The following is a 19,052-nucleotide window of genomic DNA, read 5'->3' on the forward strand; positions in this document are numbered from 1 at the left end:
AGACCAAGTCTGCCTTGTATTGAGATTGTGTTATATATTGGTTTATCGCCAATATATACACATATTATTACTGTCTTGATTTATCGTGTATGATTCTGTGCCTGACTACTCTTCTGCTTCCTGATTCTGTACTTCGCCAGCCCGTACCGTCAGGGCCGGGCCGAGGCATAGGCTGGAGAGGCTCCAGCCTCAGGGCGCAGTGTAGGAGGGGGCGCAGAATTCATTCAGCTGTCATTCCTAATTGTGTTTGAAGCAGAAATAAATAAGAAAAGGGGATACATGACAGTGACTGCAAGCCAGATAACTACATATTAAGGTGTTGGGGAGGTTGGTGTCTCAGCCTTGGGTGCTGGAGGACCTTGTCCCGGCTCTGCGTACCGTTATCGACTATTGGCTTGGTTTCCGACTATTCTCTTGTCTCACGTTTCTGTACTGCTGCCGCCTGATCTGTTGCCGAACCTCATTTTGTCTGACCTTTCTCCCTTCAGTGGAACGTCTCCCATTGTAGGGTTCTATCAGAGGCTTGCCTCTTTGAGACGACCGCCACTAGCAAACCCTTGCTGCTAGAGGCTGAGACTCCTCCACTCCGTCCTTTGGAGGATCTCACACACGGGGTTCCCATTCAGAGGTAACCACACCTCTGAGGAATTACTGTGTGGTGGATTTTTCCACAGACTTGTATTTATGCTGTATATTATTGTTGTCTGCTATTCCAGCTTGCCTGGAGGTTGTATCTCTGTGCCCTATAGAGATACTTGATTGTACCAAGCACCCTCTTGCTTACAATTGTACTGTGTCGCGCTATACTTGCATTATTGGTGATTCTGCAGATCACCATATAATCAGGTATAGTATCTGCATTATTGGTGATACTGCAGATCACCAATAATCAGAATCTGTGCTCACTGACACCAATCGTTACAGGTGTCTGTTGTACTATTATCTTGTGCTCAATATGTTAACCTTTTCTGTACCCTCTGATGTACATATTGGTCTTTAGTGTTATCGGCTTAAGGAAAACCTTGGATGTTGAAATACTGTATGTGCCAAAGTTTGTGATTGGGTGGTTAAACTTAGAAGAACTTTAAGAGTTTTTTCCAACCTATTTATAGGTTGGAATTCAACAGTATTTTACTCTCTGTTTGCAGCAATTGCAATAACCTATACCTATGCACGTTTGTACTGTACAGATGTGCATTGACTTTGCAGTATTGGCAGTGGCATAGCTAAACAGCTTTGGCTCACGGTGCAATATCTACATTGGGCCCACACATATTCTTCATATGGCACAACAAAACCTACCAAGGACATCCACAGTATGAGAGGTGTAAGCAGAGGAGGGGAGCAGTTTCTTAATTATTAGCATTATTCAAAGCATATACAGAAGATCATTACCAGCATACCACTAGCATTGAAGAGCTGCGGTTGAAGGAAGGCCCCTTTTGGAACCCTGTGGTCCAAGGGCCCTGGTGCAGTCAAAATCTCTGCATCCCCTGTTGCTGCTTTACTGTCTTTTGGTGGAAAGTGATGGTGAGCACATTTAGCAACTATCACATTTTAAGGCCAGTATACAAACACAGCTTCCTGTACACCCTATAGTACACCATAGTCTTGCCTGCCAAAGACTCTTACGCTTTACACGGTTTCCCCTTTTCCATTTACCTATCAGTGTCCTTCTCCTTCATAATGTTATAACAAGATTTAATTTCCCAACACAATTCCTCACAGCCCACATTGTTCATTCACACAGTTCTTCATCACATCTATGCATGTTTCTCAGACATTGTTAACCCACTCCTGCTTGGCTTCTAGCCCATCTAGGTCCCTCACAAAATCCCCCTTTGCCAAGTTTTCCTGATATAGATATCTGCTGCCTTCTGTTGTTGAATACTATAAACTAAGAGTGGGAAAGTAAAGGTAGGATAAAAAAAAAATTACGGGTAAGGAAAAAAATGGATTAAATAAAATCCGCTTATGTGACAAAAAAAATGAATGGCCTAGATTTATCAAACAGTGTAATTTTGTCTCAGAGATAATATCACTTCATACTATGTGTTCATGTTTGAAGTTCATCAAACATGGGATATTTGAAATGAACAGAGCCAAATCAGGCATTTAATGTGCAATAAATGAATATTTTTCCACATAATTATATATCATCGTATTGCAGATTTGGGAAGATACAGAGAAAAGAAGAGGGCAGGCTGTGATCGAAATATATAGTGATGGATGGAATTTAAAATCAGATACTGGGAAAGGCAGGTATAACATAAAAAGGAGAATGAGACAATGTGAAAATAATATAGAACGATATAAAAATAATGACTAAATGTCTATTGGGATATATTTCAAGATTCCATTTCCAAGTCAATGAGTAGATTAACTTTGTATAAGTTTCATGACCTAGTTACTAGGCAAGATTACATACAGTAGCTTATCAGAAAAAAAAATATGAAGAGAAGATGAAAAATGTTACGATTCATTTATGTTACAGTATATGTGAGGATCAGCCCATTGCTAAAAGCCAGCTATAGACATAAAATGACGTGATTACTATGTCTATATTAGCAGCCGTTGTCTGCTGGCTAAGAGCTCACAGGAGAAAGATGTTTTGTAGAAGTTTGATAGCCTGGTCATTATTGTTCTATCTGACATAAATGGCACTGGAACATTTGAATGGTCCTTCTGTCTTGCTAAAATGAGGTGAGGGAAGACCACACAGACATGCTGGCTGGTGGATGTATTGCACCTGCTTAATTGCATCAGCTACCTGGAAGTAAAGAAGGCAGAATATTCTATTGTCAGGGGCAAGTGCTTTCTTTGTAGTTCCCAGTAGGGTAACATACTGTATCTAGTAGTATCCCGAATTTGAACACCAACACTACCCTGGGCACAGACATAAATACAAATTGTTGCTGATGCTGACTGTTTCATTTTAAAGATTCATGAACTGATCCTGCCCAATACAATTTTCAGGCATGCAGAGACACCCTATGTGGAATGTCTGAGAATGTTTTTGTACACTGAGGTCTTGAGGGATCCACAGTGAAAAGAGTGGTTTCAAATGGACACCATGTTTTTAGTTATGGTGGCAGTAGACATTTTAACTGTGGCGGACTTCTACTTCCCATCAGCAGGTGGCCTGTTACAGCCAATGAAATAACCTCTTAAAGGAAATGTAAGGGTTAGTTCACCTCTAAAAGCTACTCCACTCTTGGAGGTGAGTTTTGTCAGTTCTCGTATATCCTATACAGAAGGTTGTAAGTATGCACGGGACCTGTGGGCTGCACAGTTGTGGGCAGCAGCTTAGTGTGGGAGAGTGACTTAGTACAGCACCTTAGTGTGGGCGGAGACTTAATGTGGCTGCAATTTAGTGGGAACAGCGCAGTTGTGGGCGACGGCTTAGTGTGGGTGGTTAAGTGTGGCGCGTGATTCTTTTGAGAAACTGAGGTTTCCTGATACTTTATATTCTATAGCCAATTTTTATCCAGCTTTAATTTGACCAAAACACATCAGTACCAAAAATCACCAATGTTTACATATTTTTTGCCTGGAGTAGCCCTTTTATAGCTATACAGTGAACACAAGTAAAGAAATTCCATGCTTGATACTTGGAGACAGACTGGCACAGGCAGAAGGAAGGTGAGAAAAAGAATGCCTGGTAAAAAAAATGACCCAGCAAAAGATGAGCAGTGATGTAAGACTGTTTTTGTGATTTGGACGTGAACAGATAAAAGCTTCTACAACGCAGAGAGACGTAACACAGTAATTAGCTCTCAGCGGATCCATGGATTTTCATCAGGGCCAAATCAATCCCAAAGATTGTAGGTTAAACGACAGAAGCCAAGTACAATGGGCAATCAGCGTGTGGAGCAGCTCAGAATAACTCCACCTCTGCCACCTCTGGAGACAACCTGCTATATGCACACTCTCACTACACGAACACACTGAACGTATCATAATGATCAAAAGAGGCTTCAGTGGTAAAGGTAAAATGTTAATCTCCTGGCTCTTTAACCCTTTCACCACCAGTTAGGCATTTGAGAAGTTGACATCAACTACGAGCAGGCATTGTCCTTTGGTGTGCTTTTTATTTTGATGCTTACTAGATTTGTAACCTTTCTTTTACCAATACGCTAAGGTTAGATTGAATTAGGTTCTCACGGGGCACTGTGAAAAATTGCTGAAAATAGGTTTTATGATAAACTTTTAAATCCAATAGGAAGACAGTAATGCAGGCAAACTCTTTCCAAGGTGCTTATTTATTTATTTCTCAATTTCCTGGTTTCTCTGACCTACTTCTTGTCAGCGTGAACACAGCAGAGATGCAAATGATAAGAAGAACCTGACTCTGGGTGGCGAAAATATTATGCTGAGTGGTGGTAATTGTTAATTTTCCATGTTCAGGCGCTTTATCCTTCAGCTGGAAATGATGGTGAGTAACTCAGCTTTGAAGAAAGAGTGGAATTCTTATTTTACATTAACGCTGTATAGGAAGTAGCTCAGGGCAAATGTCATGTTATATTGGATTAGTATTACTGCTTGATAATATTTGCTGTAATAAATTTCCTGCCAATTATTATCTTATTACAACTTTATTTTAACCACTTCACCACTAAGGGATTTCTACCCTTATGGACCACAGCAATTTTTATCTGTCAGCACTCATCCCTTTCATTCGCCAATAACTTTATCACTACTTTTCACACCAAAATTATCTATTTCTTGTTTTTTTTTCCACCATAAATTAGGCTTTTGGGGGGTGATATTTATTTTCAGTAATTTTTTACTTTCTATTCTTTTTAAAGGGAAAACAAGGGGAAACATTAAACCAAAAAACAAAAACCAGAGCACTATATTTCCTCTTTTCCATCCCCTATAATTTTAAAATAAACAATGCTACTGTTAATAAATGTAAACTTCCACAGTGCTAATTAAAAGTGTTATAACTTTTATTCCAATCTAATAAAACAGCATAGGAAAACACTGTCCCTTTTAAAACTAAATACCACCACTCACACAAACTCACTTACACTCACTGCAGTGAGCGTTTGGGCAAAAAAATGTTAAAAAGTGGGATCCCAGTACTGTTATAAAACTCAAACATTTTATTTGCCCATTGTCCCGGGTATTACAACATTTAACTTATGTCCCTAGTACATTGTATGTGTTTTTTTTACCTGATCAATAATTACAAGCCCTCTCTTCCTTATTTGCAAAAATACCAGTATTATACCCTCATGACATACATACTAAAAAAAACAACACATAGTCCTTAACATTTTTATTAAATGCTGTCATTTTTTTTATTTTTTTTACAAGTGTCTAATTTTTTATTTATTTATTTATTTTTAGTGTCTTATTTTGGTAACTATGTGGCGCAGGGGAGGGGGAAGGAGAGGTTAATTCATTTTCATTCTCACTCACCCTTAAAGAGAACCCACGGTGGTACGTTGGGGGGGAGGGGGCAGATGGGACATAGAGGCATGTTCTCTGCCTCATTACATGCCTCTGTGTCCCCACACCGCTGCTCTCTGCCCCCTCCCTCCACCGCCACGCTATTGTCCCCGGAATTAGCAACATTATTGTTTGTCACTATCTCTCAGGTAAACATGGGGGAGAGGGATTCCCTGCTGAAAACACCCACTATTGGCGTTCCTGCTGCAGGCTTTCCGCAGCTGCATTGGGCAGCTCTCTCTCCCTGGACACGCCCCCTGCCGCTCTGCTGCCTCCCTGCACACTGTGAATGAGAGACACAATCTCTCTTTTCAGCTTTGTGACCCAGAGGTCACTGAAAGTGAAAGTGGGCCAATGCACTCCACAGGAGCGGTGGAGAGCGGTGGTTTTGGCAATTACCTGATCTGCTCAGCCCCGGGATCAGGTGGCCTACTTTTTTTTTTTTTATGAGCCCACCTCAGGTTCTCTTTAATAGATACTTTGTTCAGCTCAGAGTCCCACAATGTGTCAGCTACAGCTACCTGTGTGCAACCTTTTTACAATGACTTTGACAACTAGAAGAAGGAGAAGATTGCAGCTGTGCTCTTTATTAACAATGACAATCACATATACCGCATATTATTTAAAAGCAGTAAAGAGCTTTCAATTGTTTTTAGCATGTTCCCAGTTTAATATGCTGCAGTGTTCAGTTAATTGGATCCTATTCTTCTTGCAGCGCTCCCTCCTTTGTCAGACAAAGGGTTAGTGCTTACGGAGGAAAAACATTTAGTTTATGTTTGAGATGACAGGTTCGGAGCTCACATTTAGCTGATCGGGAAGAGTGAGGCTTCCAAGAGAAGCCAGTGCCAGAATATATTATATTTGAGAGAGTTTAAATGGAGAGATGAAGGGCAGATTATAAGATGCAGTCAGACTCAGACAGCACTGAGAGCTGAATGCACTTCACCCTGTTTCCCAGGGGAAGGACACAAATCTGGACAGAACAACAGTGTTGGAATGGTGTATGACAGGTGTAGAAGGGATTCACAGTAATATTAACCTTTAGTGTGACTCTTTCGCTTCTGTTATCAAATGTCAGCATATCTTGTTTTTAAAAGTAGAATTTGGTTGGTACAGCATGCACAGCACATGCTAAATATGTCCTCATTTCACCCTTGTTGCTTATATAGCAAGGCTCCTTGCATGGAATTTCCTTTATGGCATGACAGTATATTCTACCCTCGAGAAACACTTGATTAATATGTGTGGTGAGTCAGACATAGATAAAGTTTCTAAAATAAGGAGTTTTAGAGTTTACCCAGGAGATGATGCTGTTGCTGTTGTTTTCAATGACAGAAGAAAGCTAAAGGTGTTTGAATATATGTTAGGCCAGCAAGACTGTCAAACGTTACGATGTATTGAGCAGAATGGATCATATTGGCAGACTATGAGAATCCTTATTCAAAGTGATCCAGGGCATTAAAAAAAAGTTTTATTTTTTATATTTTTTTTGCTGAAAGTAATGCACTTAAAAAGCTTCTAACTGCTGCTTCTCAGGCTGTCAGGGAAGGACACTCAAAATACACTGAATAGTATAAGCACATGTTGGGGGATCCGTTGAAAAGGGCTCCTGAGCTGCCTGTATGAAAAGGGCTCCTCCATAGACATCAATGTTATTTCTGCAAATATGGGCTTTAAGGTGGTGAAAAGGGCTCCCGAGTTTTGATATAGTCTACAAGCGGGCGCCCTTTTGTAGTCCATATTTTTATTCAGCTACAAGGTTTTAGGCTACAAGGTTTTTGATTCTGCCACAAAAGGCCACCCTTTTATAGCCAAGATTTTTGATTCGAGGGTGCAGGGGAGGTTAGGATTAGGCATCACAAGAGTGTGCGTGTGTGTGGGGGGGGTCTTAGGGTTAGGCACCACCTAGGGGATTAGGGTTAGGCACCATCAGGGGAGGGTTCTGTGTGAGAGTAGGGAGCAGTTAGGTCATAATAATCACTTTTCTTAGCTATATCTAGAGCCCTTTTATAACCCAACAAATTTTGCCTATAACAGCATCCTTTTAAATAAAATAAAACTAGTTTTTCGGCTACACCAGGTGCCCTTTGTAGCCGAATTTGGCATATATGGGCTACACCAGGTGCCCTTTGTAGCCGAAGTTGGCATATATGGGCTACACCATGTGCCCTTTGTAGCCAAAGTTGGCATATGGGCTACACCAGGCGCCCTTTGTAGCCGAAGTTGGCATATGGGCTACACCAGGCGCCCTTTTTGTAGCCGAATTTGGTATATATGGACTACACCAGGAGCCCTTTTTGTAGCCGAATTTGGTATATATGGACTACACCAGGAGCCCTTTTTTCCAGGAGCCCTTTTTAAATAGACCCTATGTTGGGCATAGGCAGCATAGGCAGGATTGCCACATAGTCTGGTCATTTTTTTCTAATCAGCTATATCCATTTACAGAGAGATGTATTTTAAGGACACCTGAAGCAAGAGGGATATGAAGGCTGTCATATTTATTTCCTGTTTAAGCAACACCAGTTGCCTGACTATCCTGCTAATCCTCTGCCTCTAATAATTTTAGCCATAGACCCTGAACAAGCATACAGGTCAGATCTGACTAGATTAGCTGCATGCTTTTTTCTGGTGTAACTCTACTGGCACCAAAACTAAGCACCTGGCACCCCATAACCACAAGGGCACTTACAGTAGTAAGCCAAAATGCAGCCAAATAGATCTGTATGGCTGCCAGGCAACTGGTATTGTTTAAAATGAAATAAATATGGCAGCTCCATAAAATGCTAGCTGCAGGTTCCCTTTAAGAAAGTCTAAACTTTTGTGAAAAGAATCATTTTAGGATAGCTTAGCTGATCGCTTACCCAAACAGAAAGTGATAACTAGATGTGGCTACAGATGGACTGCTAAGCTGTATGCAAACTGATGTTTGGTGTGCTGTCCAGCAAAGTACTTCAACTAGTGTACTCCTTACCCATTTCCACAAAGAGTTCAAATGGAAATAAAACTGTAACCATGAACAATTCATTTAATGTTCCTAATAGAGATATATGGCCCGAACCTCCGATTTTAGGTTTGCTAACCTCCCGCGAAAGTTCAGTTCGCACAAACTTTTGCGAACCGCAATAGACTTCAATGGAGAGGTGAATTTTGAAAACTAGAAAAATTTATGCTGGCCACAAAAATTATGAAAAAGATGTTTCAAGGGGTCTAACATCTGGAGGGGGGCATGGCGGAGTAGGATACACGCCAAAAGTCCGGGGGAAAAATCTGAATTGGACGCAAAGCAGTGTTTTAAGGGCAGAAATCACATTGAATGCTAAATTGCAGGCCTAAAGTGCTTTAAAACATCTTGCGTGTGTATACATCAATCAGGGAGTGTAATTGCTTCACACTGTCACACTAAACTCACTGTGTAACGCTCCGCAAACAGCTGTTTGCGTAGCGACGGCCGTGCTGGACTGGTGCGCACCTATGCAGAGTCCTGATGAGAGTGTGTAAATGAGAGGTTACTCACCCGGGTCTCGGCATTCCATTGACGAGCTCTAACTTTAGTCGGGGGCATCTCTAGCTTCTTAATACTTGTGGGAACCTGTAGCTACATACATGTAGATATATATATATATATATATATATATACCTGTATGTATGTATGTATATATATATATATATATATATATATATATATATATATATGCCATGAAATGTGCCCAGGGAGAGCCCTGACAAGAGCAATGCTAAGCTGCAGAGTTGCTGATGAATAAGGATTGCCTCTGCCATATTCCCCAGCAGTTCCTCTGTTAGGCACGTGATACTCACCCTTGTCCTTTTAATCTTGAGCTCTGAAACTTTAACACAGAATAACAAGGAGGTGAAAATGTGTTTAAACTCAGAACATATGGCAAGTCATTAAAAATGTATCAGAGCCTCTCCCGTGACTGCCTGCTCCTTAGCGGCCTTTGCTTTGCATCGCATTAGTCAAACAGGTTAACGATTGTCTTTGTAAAGGGACCAGAAAAGCTTATTTCAGGATACACATGGTAAGGTTTATGTCCTTACCAGTGCCCCTAAAGTATAGCACTAGCACAGTGACACTTGCCTTGCTGTAATGTTTCATTATCTTCATCACTCATTCAATGCAATGTACACATAGCTCAGCGCTCCTACAGAGTGCATTAGGACCCAGTTCAGGAGATTAATGAATTTCAGTGGTTGTATGACAGGTCCAGCATCTGCCATAAATACATAAAGGGAAAATGAAAACTAATATGCATTAATAAATAGTTATTCCTTTAGCCCTATTCAAAGGTGTCGTAGACTTTGGTCTTTGTTGGCTTACAGCCAGGTTCCACGATTGTGTTTTTGCTGCCCTGTACAATTAATAAAACACTTCATCTTTATGTTCAGTTACAATAGCATTAATGCTCATACAGCATGTATCTTTTTCTTAATCAGATAACATCTCTTTGGTCCCACACATGCAGAACTTAAAACGAAACACATGGTGGCATAGTGAATAGCATTCTTGCCTCACAGTGCTGGCTCCCTGGTTCAAATCCCAGCCAGGGCACTATCTGCATGTAGTTTGTTTGTTCTCCCTGTGTCTGTGTGGTTCCCGCCAGGCACTCTGGTTTCCTCCCACATAATAAAACATACAGATAAGTTAACTGGCACTCCCCTACCCCTGAAAGAAAAAGATGGCCCTAGACTATCATGGAGGTATGGCTATGGTAGGGATTAGATTGTGAATCCTCCAAGAGACAGTTAAGAGACAAGACCAAGAGAGGTTGGCCCATGACACCAGGTGAAGCAGGTTCTTCTAGCTGGATCCTGAAGCAGCATTCCGCCCAACCACCTCAACGCCCATACCCCCAACCGTATCCCTATCCCCCCCCCCCCCCGGCCACCGCTCATGTTACCTTTTGACTTGAGCTGACGGCCACTTCACCTATACCTGTCTACCTACCTACACCTATACTGAGGGTGAAAATGTTTGGGTGCTGTGCGATCATTCCAATTCGTTGGGGGGGGGGGAATCCTCACAAGTTTGCCTGAGGCAGCAAAAGGTCTAGAAGCGGCCCTGGACAAGACCATATACTCTGTACAGCACTGTGGATGATGTCAGCACTATTTCAATACCACATAATAAAAATAATAATTTTTGAGCACAGCTTGAAATTAAAGGCAAAAACATACTGAACCAAACAGCTAATCAGCACATTAAGTAGAAGCCATGTAGTGGGCATTGCAGTTGCTATTGGATCTCTTTGCTGCATTTTCTTATGATTCACATTGCAATGCTGCCATGAGTGTCCCTCACTCAGAAGAGCCTCTATGGACTAAGGAGGACTACAAGTATCTTGCTGTCCACACAGTTCTAACCTATGTATATCTGTACTGAATAAATCTTTTAGCTGACAGTTTTCTCAGTAGCTGGCAATTAGATAGCTAACAAGCTTGTGTAAGTAGTATAACTACACAAACTCCTACCTAATCACTTCAGCACACAATAAATACTACAGCAACAGCTCCGCACACAATACACCCTATAAATCAAAGTTCCAAGTTGGTAAACCCGACTTAACTACAAGCTATCGCTCCCTGACTGTCTCTTTAGCTGCTGTAACATAAACAACGCAAGATGGATTGAAAAACCCCTTCCACCGCCCACTTTATATCTGCCTGTAATGGGATATCTTCTCATTGGTTGCTGGGCTTTGCTGTGCATCCTAGGAGCAAATGATTTGCTCGGCAGATGCCCACTCCACACTCCCTGAAAAAATTGTGGTGCTGCACCACTCCTTGGTTTTGTCTGCGCTTGTTCATCCAGAAAGTGGCCGCAAGTCAAATCACTGAGCCTTTCTCACAGTAATCTTTGGTGAGCGAAAAATGCCCAATTCACTGCGAGATCAAATGTACAAATCTCACTTGCTCCTCCCTACTCAGAGATGTTTCTGCATCTAGGGGAAGCTTTAAAATGGATATACATCAAGCTATGTGCATGGAATATGTAACCTTTAGCTTATCTAACTTCTTAAATATTTGTTTTGGTATTTTACTGTATGTATGGATGTAGTCACAGAGTATCTATTATTCTCAGTCTTTTTTATCTGACTGATAGCCTTGCAGGGAAGTGTATTTACTTATTTACTGTATATAGTGGTGACATATTACGCAGTGCTGTACAGAGTACAGTGTCTTGTCACTAACTGTCCCTCAGAGGGGCACACAATCTAGTCCCTACCATAGTCATATGTCTATGTATGTATCGTGTAGTGCATGTATCATAGTCTAGGGCCAATTTTTTAGGAGAAAGCCAATTAACCTATCTGTATGTTTTTGGGGTGTGGGAGGAAACCGGAGTGCTCGGAGAAAACCCATACAGACATGGGGAGAACATACAAATTTCTTGCAGATGTTGACCTGGCTGGGAAGTTGACATCAGGCTTACTGCTTTACTGGGAGTTCTGATCACCAGTCCTCCCATAAACATAAATGCTTGGAGTACACTTTTGTTTTTTTTTATTCTGGTGTATGAGGAAGGCTGAAGCAGACATCAAGTTGAACAACCAATAGTACTGCTTGTTTCAATACGAGGAGGAGATAAAGCATTAAAAAAAAAGAAGTAGGTCAGGAAAATTTGACTGAAGTCTGTCTCCGTTGGCTGTATGCTTGTTGCAGGTGAGCTACTACAAAACTAATGAAGTCAAAAACCATCAGGATAACCAGGAATTGGCTTTTTTTAAAAAGGAAACCAACCCAGAAGTATCTGCATTCCATTACTACAGGTTTCTTTAATATATATGTAGGTGAGGTGAGGGGTATGTCTTTTGTCCACACAGGTTTATGCCACAAGGTGTCAGTAGTTGGTAGTTACAGTATATTTGTGGGTTCAGAGATGAAGTACTGCAAGACAACCACTTACAAATAAGCATTTGAAATAAACTGAACTTCTACTTTGTAATATTTTAACCTTAAAAATAATGTATTATATCTATGTTCTCTGTCTTTCTTAGGTGTAAGTGTAACCTTCATGCCAACAGCTGTACCTTCACAAACAACCGCCTGGCTTGTGATTGTGAGCACAACACAACTGGACAGGACTGCGAACGATGTAAGAAGAACTACCAGGGACAGGCATGGAGTCCGGGATCATACCTTACCATTCCCAAAGGCACTGCCAACATCTGTGAGTACATTTCCTTCTGGTACTTGACATAGTGTACACTATGGGAAAGGATACAATTTATGCAATCTTACCAAAAGGCTCATTTTAAGAAATCGGTTACAGGTCTCTTTGCTTCGTTTGTTTCCTGGTATAGGAGTGCAAGTACCAACCACACCAGTCATTGGTCTCTGCATTAGAATAAAGGCTGGTTTTATCGTCAGTTAGGCAGGTAGCAAGCTCACCCATGCGCTATGAAGCAACATGGTCATACATTTATACTCAAGTAGTCGGGTGTGTGAGGTTCTGACTGCATGGTGCGTGGAAAACAATCCCTGGCCTCTATTGCAGTGTAGAGGCTACTATATGTCAAGTAGTCAAACACAGGCTCTGGCTACCATCAGTAATGTGGTTGAGTGCGGCGCCTTTACTCTGAAAGTATAGAAGGAAATGGGAATTTTGTGCATGCCCTTTTTACTATTGTAAGTGCCCTTGTGGTTATGGGGTGACAGGTGCTAATTTTGGGTGCCTGACCTTGGCTAATCCATAGACATTACTCAGCCACCATGTAGTTGAGTTGTGGCTTTTGAGAATCACATTGTGAGTGCTCTGTTAACATATAGCCGAGTGCCAGCAATTAGAATACCATAGCTGATGCTTTAGCCAATGCTTAGTTATCACATAGCTGAGTACTGGCTATCAAAATCACAAGGATCCAAGTAAAATAGTTAGCATTAGCGATAAGTGTAGGTGGTACAAAAGGAGAGATTGGCAGCGCTTCCAAATACAGGCTCCACCCGAGTTGACCAGCTGCATAGATGTGCAGAGCCCAAAACACAGGCAGATTACACAACTTGCTTTCAAAACAGATGCAGCAAATGGAGGATGTTAACTTCCAAAATAGTGCATATTGTTAAGTACTAGACTCCTCCACGGCAATGACGTGTCCTCATGGAAGAGTCCTAACCACTATTATTATTATAATTATTATTATTTATTGTATTTATATAGCGCCAACATATTACGCAGCGCTAGCTAACAATTAAAACATGGGTTGACCTTAAGGCTGCTATCCATAAATGGTCTACTCATTTTCTAAAGAACAGGAAAAAATTGGCAGTGCTCATAATCAGACTGCAACTGAAATTAAACCAACAGAGGTGTGCAGTGCCCCCCAGGGACTTTAATACACACCTTGAATACAAATCAGATGCAAAACTATGCACTTCACCCTAATCTAGATAAATTGAATGCAAACTGATACACATGGATGCAGCCAGCCATAAGTAGACTTACATTTTTGTACAACAGGAGATATTGGCAGCTCTTCCAAATACAGGCTACACCTGCTTAGTTGTGCAGAGCCTAAAACATGGGCAGATTTTCCTGATAGGTAAGTGTAGGATGGTTAATGTTAGGAGGTAGGGTAGGGGGGGTTAAAGGGGTTCTGTTGTAGTCAAAAAGTAAAACAAGCTGACACCTGGGGCTTCTATCAGCCCCCTGCAGCAGTGATGTCCCACGCCGTCCTCCTCTGATCACCCATTTCCCACTGCCGACACCGGGCATTATTCGTCTGGCATAGCCGAATAATGTGCACTCCCGTTCGCATCATCGGGAGCTTACTGCGCAGGCGCAGTGCGAAGTTTTCTTGTACTGCGCCTGCGCAGTAAGCTCTGATGATGCGTGCGGAAGCAAGAGCTCGGCCGCGCAGCAACAGTGTAATCACTGGCGTGATTACACAAGGAACGGCGCATCTGGAGAGGACGGCGCAGGACATTACCGCTGCAGGGGGCTTTATAGAAGCCCCAGGTAGGTGACAGCTTGTTTTACTTTTTTACTAACACAGAACTCCTTTACGTTTAATGGTTAAGGCTCAGCATGCATAGGTGATGGAAGGGTTAGTGTGAGCGAATAGGGTTGGGGGATGTTAATCACAAGTGCTGGAGCCTGATTGCAATTTTTTTTTAAATATGTATTTCTGAAACTGTTGTACACCAAAAATAAACAGTGGTGGTATAATGTACTGATATAGAATACCTTGGACCTGTATCAAATTTTTACCTACTCATTTTCCAAAATGAGCACTGCAGACAGGATGCAAGTGGGCACGTTTGACACAGGTTCCTTTTAAGGTATAAATATGCATAACTTATAGCGTGCAGTGTCATGAGTATATTATTAAGGTGCCTTCACATATCAATTCTACAGATCAATATCAAAACTTTTGATGTGACAGCTTCAATATCCATAGTGCTCATCTTTGTATCAGGGAGCCTTTACCAGAGAAGCTGTGCAAAATATGACAATTCCAAATTTTGCTCTTCAAGGTTAGGTATAAAGCATACAGATGAGCTATATACTAGGCACACAAGCTGTATTGCTGATAACACAACAGAAGGCTTTGCTGTTCCCTCCTCCTCCTCAGGGGTATGGGGAGAAAGCTCAGTCACATTGTATTGTTATGGAAACAATATATTCCAAAAATACCAAAGAAAAAAAACTTTCATGAAATAAAAATTGGAAAAGCAAAAGGGACAGAGATTCTGATGGTGCATGATAGGAAACAGCAAGAATAAAACATTACCCTTTATCAATTCTCTTTTTCTCCTAAAGCTGTTCATACACTTAAAGATTTCCACCCAATGTTCCAGAAGGATCTATTCTTCTCTGAATAGAATAGATTCAAAGGGAATACATTTCTACCACACACTGCACATCAATTTCCAATAAATTCCAGCAGAGAATCTATTGCAAATCAATTGAACTGCAGAGTTGCAGTGTTCAATGCAGTGCAAAGTTATAGGCCATCGATCTTCAAATACTCTTGCCCCCCCTCCATTTGTCTTACATTTTCCTTTCTGGCCGATCAATACTTTCAACTGGTTTTCAGTCAAAATCGATCTATCTGCGCCCTGTGGGAAGACTGTACCTTACACACACACACACGCGCGCGTGCGCACGCACGCACGCACGCATGCACACACACACACACTCACTGTTCCCTGGATGTGTTTAACCCTAACCACCCCCCTGGTGGTTCCTAACCCTAACCACCACCCTGGTGGTGCCTAAATCTAACAATCCCCCTGGTGGTGCCTAACCCTAACCATCCCCACTGCACAAACACCCTTATATACATAGAAACAATAATATATTTGATACCGTAAAATACTTCACTACAAATAACATGAATAGAATAATTTATATATTTTTAATACAGTAAATAGCCTTACAATCCCATAAACACTTAAACTATTATGAATAGTAAAAGTTATATAATTATAATAGAATAAATAGCCTTACAATCACGCACACATAAAAAAATCTTAAAATAACATTAATATGAAAAGCGATATATTAGTAAGATAATCTGAAACTATAATTTATGCGTTATAATTCTGAAAACAAGGGTAATACCAAAAACGATATATATTTGTAATACAATAAGCTTGAAAACGATATTTAAGCATTATACTTATGAAAATGAAAATGTACTTATTACACTCCTGAAAGCAAAATTTGAAAACGATAAAAATAAGTTAAACTGAAAGTAAAAATGAATTTGTAAACAATATTTGTAATAAACCTTATTCTGTAAACAAAAACTTCTGTTAACACGATCCATGCAACCGCTACTTCCCCGGCGCCAAAATTTACTCTCTGGCGCCCAGTAGCCGATATTTTGCATTGCAGTGAATGGGTGCGCCCTTTTTTCCACTAGCCATATGCGCCCTTTTTCCTGCTTCTCCCCTTACCTCCCCCACTCTCCCATAGTTACCCTCAAAAAACTTTTTATATTAAAAAAATGACATTTAAAATAAGTACATAAATAATTTACTTATGGATTCAACTTTTTTAATATGTATGTCATGATGGTATTGTAATTAGTGACGGACGCAAAACTGAAAATAATACACCTTTATTTCCAAATAAAATATTGTCGCTGTACATTGTACTAGGGACATATTTTAAATTTTGTAATAACCGGGACAAATGGTCAAATACAATATGAGGGTTTTATTTACAGTAGCACATTTTATTTTAAAACTATAATGGCAGAAAACTGAGAAATAATGATTTGTTTCCATGTTCTTCTTATTATTCCCATTAAAATGCATTTATAATAAAATAATTATTAGCAAAACATACCACCCAAAGAAAGCTTTAAAAGTTATTTTAAAGAGAAGATAAAAAAAATCTCCTACGACAAAACTCAGGAGAAAAAGATTATTTCATATGGGCCCTTAGCAGTAAAATGCCTTTTTTGCCACTGGCAACAGTGGCAAGCAAGAAAATATTCAGAATTATTTGGACAGTACTTTTTCACCTACCTTTTGGCACATTTCCAGTTGCAGAGTGCTGAAAAGTTACTGTATTTTAAGCAGATGAAGAAAAATTATCTCTAAGGAAAAATTTTAGGAGAAATTGTGAATTGAATAAGGGCCTAAAAGACATTTAGGGCTTGTTTCCACTGTTGCGACGCGATTTCGCCGGCATTCCGACGCTTGTAAAAACGCATGCGGATGCGTTTCCGCATGCGTTTTTACCCGCGAGTTCGCGTGCGATTTCGCATGGCAGGGTGCCATGCGAAATTAACCATGACGCTGCCAGGGCAAAATAAAATTGAAAAAGGTGCGAAATCGCACGCGAAATCGCGGGTAAAAACGCATGTAACAAACGCATGCGTTTTTACTATTAAATACATTAGCGGCGATTCGCATGCATTCCACTCGCAGGCGAATTCGTTGGCTCTTTTGTGCGTTTTTTTACCGCTGAAAAAAACGCACCTCAACAACGCTACAGTGGAAACAGGCCCATCCACTTGCATTACATGTGCGAATCTGCATGCGTTGGACGCATGCAGATTCGCGATAGTGGAAACGAGCCCTAAAAGTCAGAATAATTATGAAACCTTCATTCATTTTAAAGGAAAAAATATGCACACAAAAATACTAGTACAATTAGTAGCATTACAATTCAGATGAATGATTTATATCCTTCTCCTATTCAAGTCTATGGAAATGATTGATCTCTAAAAGTTTGGTTTAAAAAAAACTGCAGCATTGTGTGACTGAAAGGTGGGCACACACAATACAATAAAATGATCCGATTTTACGTCAATTCGATAAAAACTATCGGATCTCCCGAAAAAAATCAACAGATTTTTTTTTCATTTGACTGAAAAATCTTATCGGTTTTCCCGTTTTCTTCGATTTTTATCGATCCGGAATACCAGATATTTTTCTTCAATCTTTCTAAATATTGTATGGTGTGTGTAAAGCTCAACACACACCATACAATCTTAGTTGGACAGATTTACCAAATCTATGTAGTATAAGGGCCAACAGATTGAGAATACCTTGAATGATTGATTGGATAAGCTCTTGAACTACATGAAAGTGGTAATATTGAACAACCAAGATTGTATGGTGTGTGTTGAGCCTTAAGGTGGCCACACACCATACAATTTTTTAAATATCTGTTCAATTTAAGAATTGCAATCAATTTTTCTGACTAATTGTAACATTTCAAAAATATGACCAAAGTACCACACACGTATGTTCAATTTTTTCCCCAATTATGATAAAAATGGTTGGATACTCTGACAAAATTGCTAGGGTGTGTACATGAATAAATTGGCAATCTAACACACACCATACAATCTTTAGAAAGATTGAAGAGAAATATTTGGCATTCCGGATCAATAAAAATCGAAGAAAACAAGAAATCCGATCGGATTTTTCAGTGGAATGAAAAAAAGCTTTCAATTTTTTCGGGAGATCCGATCGTTTTTATCGAATTACCGTAAAATTGGATCATTTTATTGTATCGTGTGTGGCCACCTTTAGTTGTTCTTAAATTGAACAGATATTAAAAAAATTGTATGGTGTGTGGCCACCTTTAGATTGATGTGTAAATCTCTTGTGTTAGGTCAGAAATGCATCAGTGATACAAACAAAGAGTTATATCACAGAAGATCAGAAATCTCTCCATAATGCTACTAAAAATAGTCTGTGTGGTCATGCCATTATTGGTGCAAACAAATTGAAGGCAGAGGTAACACTGTCATATGTGAGATGTACAGGGTGCTAGCTGCTGAGAAATCTTATATTATGCAATGCCAATTACTGTATCTCCTTCCACTAAGACTAGATTATTATTTAGGTATAAGTTTACTTTCAAGCAAGCTTGTACATTGCTCTGCCAATGTATACATTAAGGCAGGGGTCAGGAACCTTTTAGGCTGAGAGAGCCATAAACGCCACATATTTTAAAATGTAATTCTGTGAGAGCCATACAATATATTTCAAACTGGGACAGTGCGCATGCGCAACAGAGGACCATGTTGCCATGGTGATGTGTATACAGTTGATCCTCTGGGCAGCGGAAGTGTCAGACACGTCTTCAGCTTCTCTTGGGTTTCAACAAC

At 40.3% G+C, this 19,052-nt stretch overlaps 1 protein-coding gene across 11 annotated transcripts in view; it reads left to right on the plus strand.

Moving 5' to 3' along the window:
* NTNG1 (netrin G1) overlaps positions 1-19,052 on the plus strand; it is a 448,295-nt gene that overhangs the window by 268,090 nt on the left and 161,153 nt on the right. For all 11 annotated transcript variants that reach the window (XM_068240032.1, XM_068240038.1, XM_068240039.1 and 8 more), the window contains one exon: positions 12,474-12,646. In XM_068240032.1, the coding sequence (XP_068096133.1) occupies positions 12,474-12,646 (173 nt within the window). The remainder of the gene's footprint in view (positions 1-12,473; positions 12,647-19,052) is intronic.

This window comes from Hyperolius riggenbachi, chromosome 6 (assembly GCF_040937935.1).
Source record: "Hyperolius riggenbachi isolate aHypRig1 chromosome 6, aHypRig1.pri, whole genome shotgun sequence".
NCBI lineage: Eukaryota > Metazoa > Chordata > Amphibia > Anura > Hyperoliidae > Hyperolius > Hyperolius riggenbachi.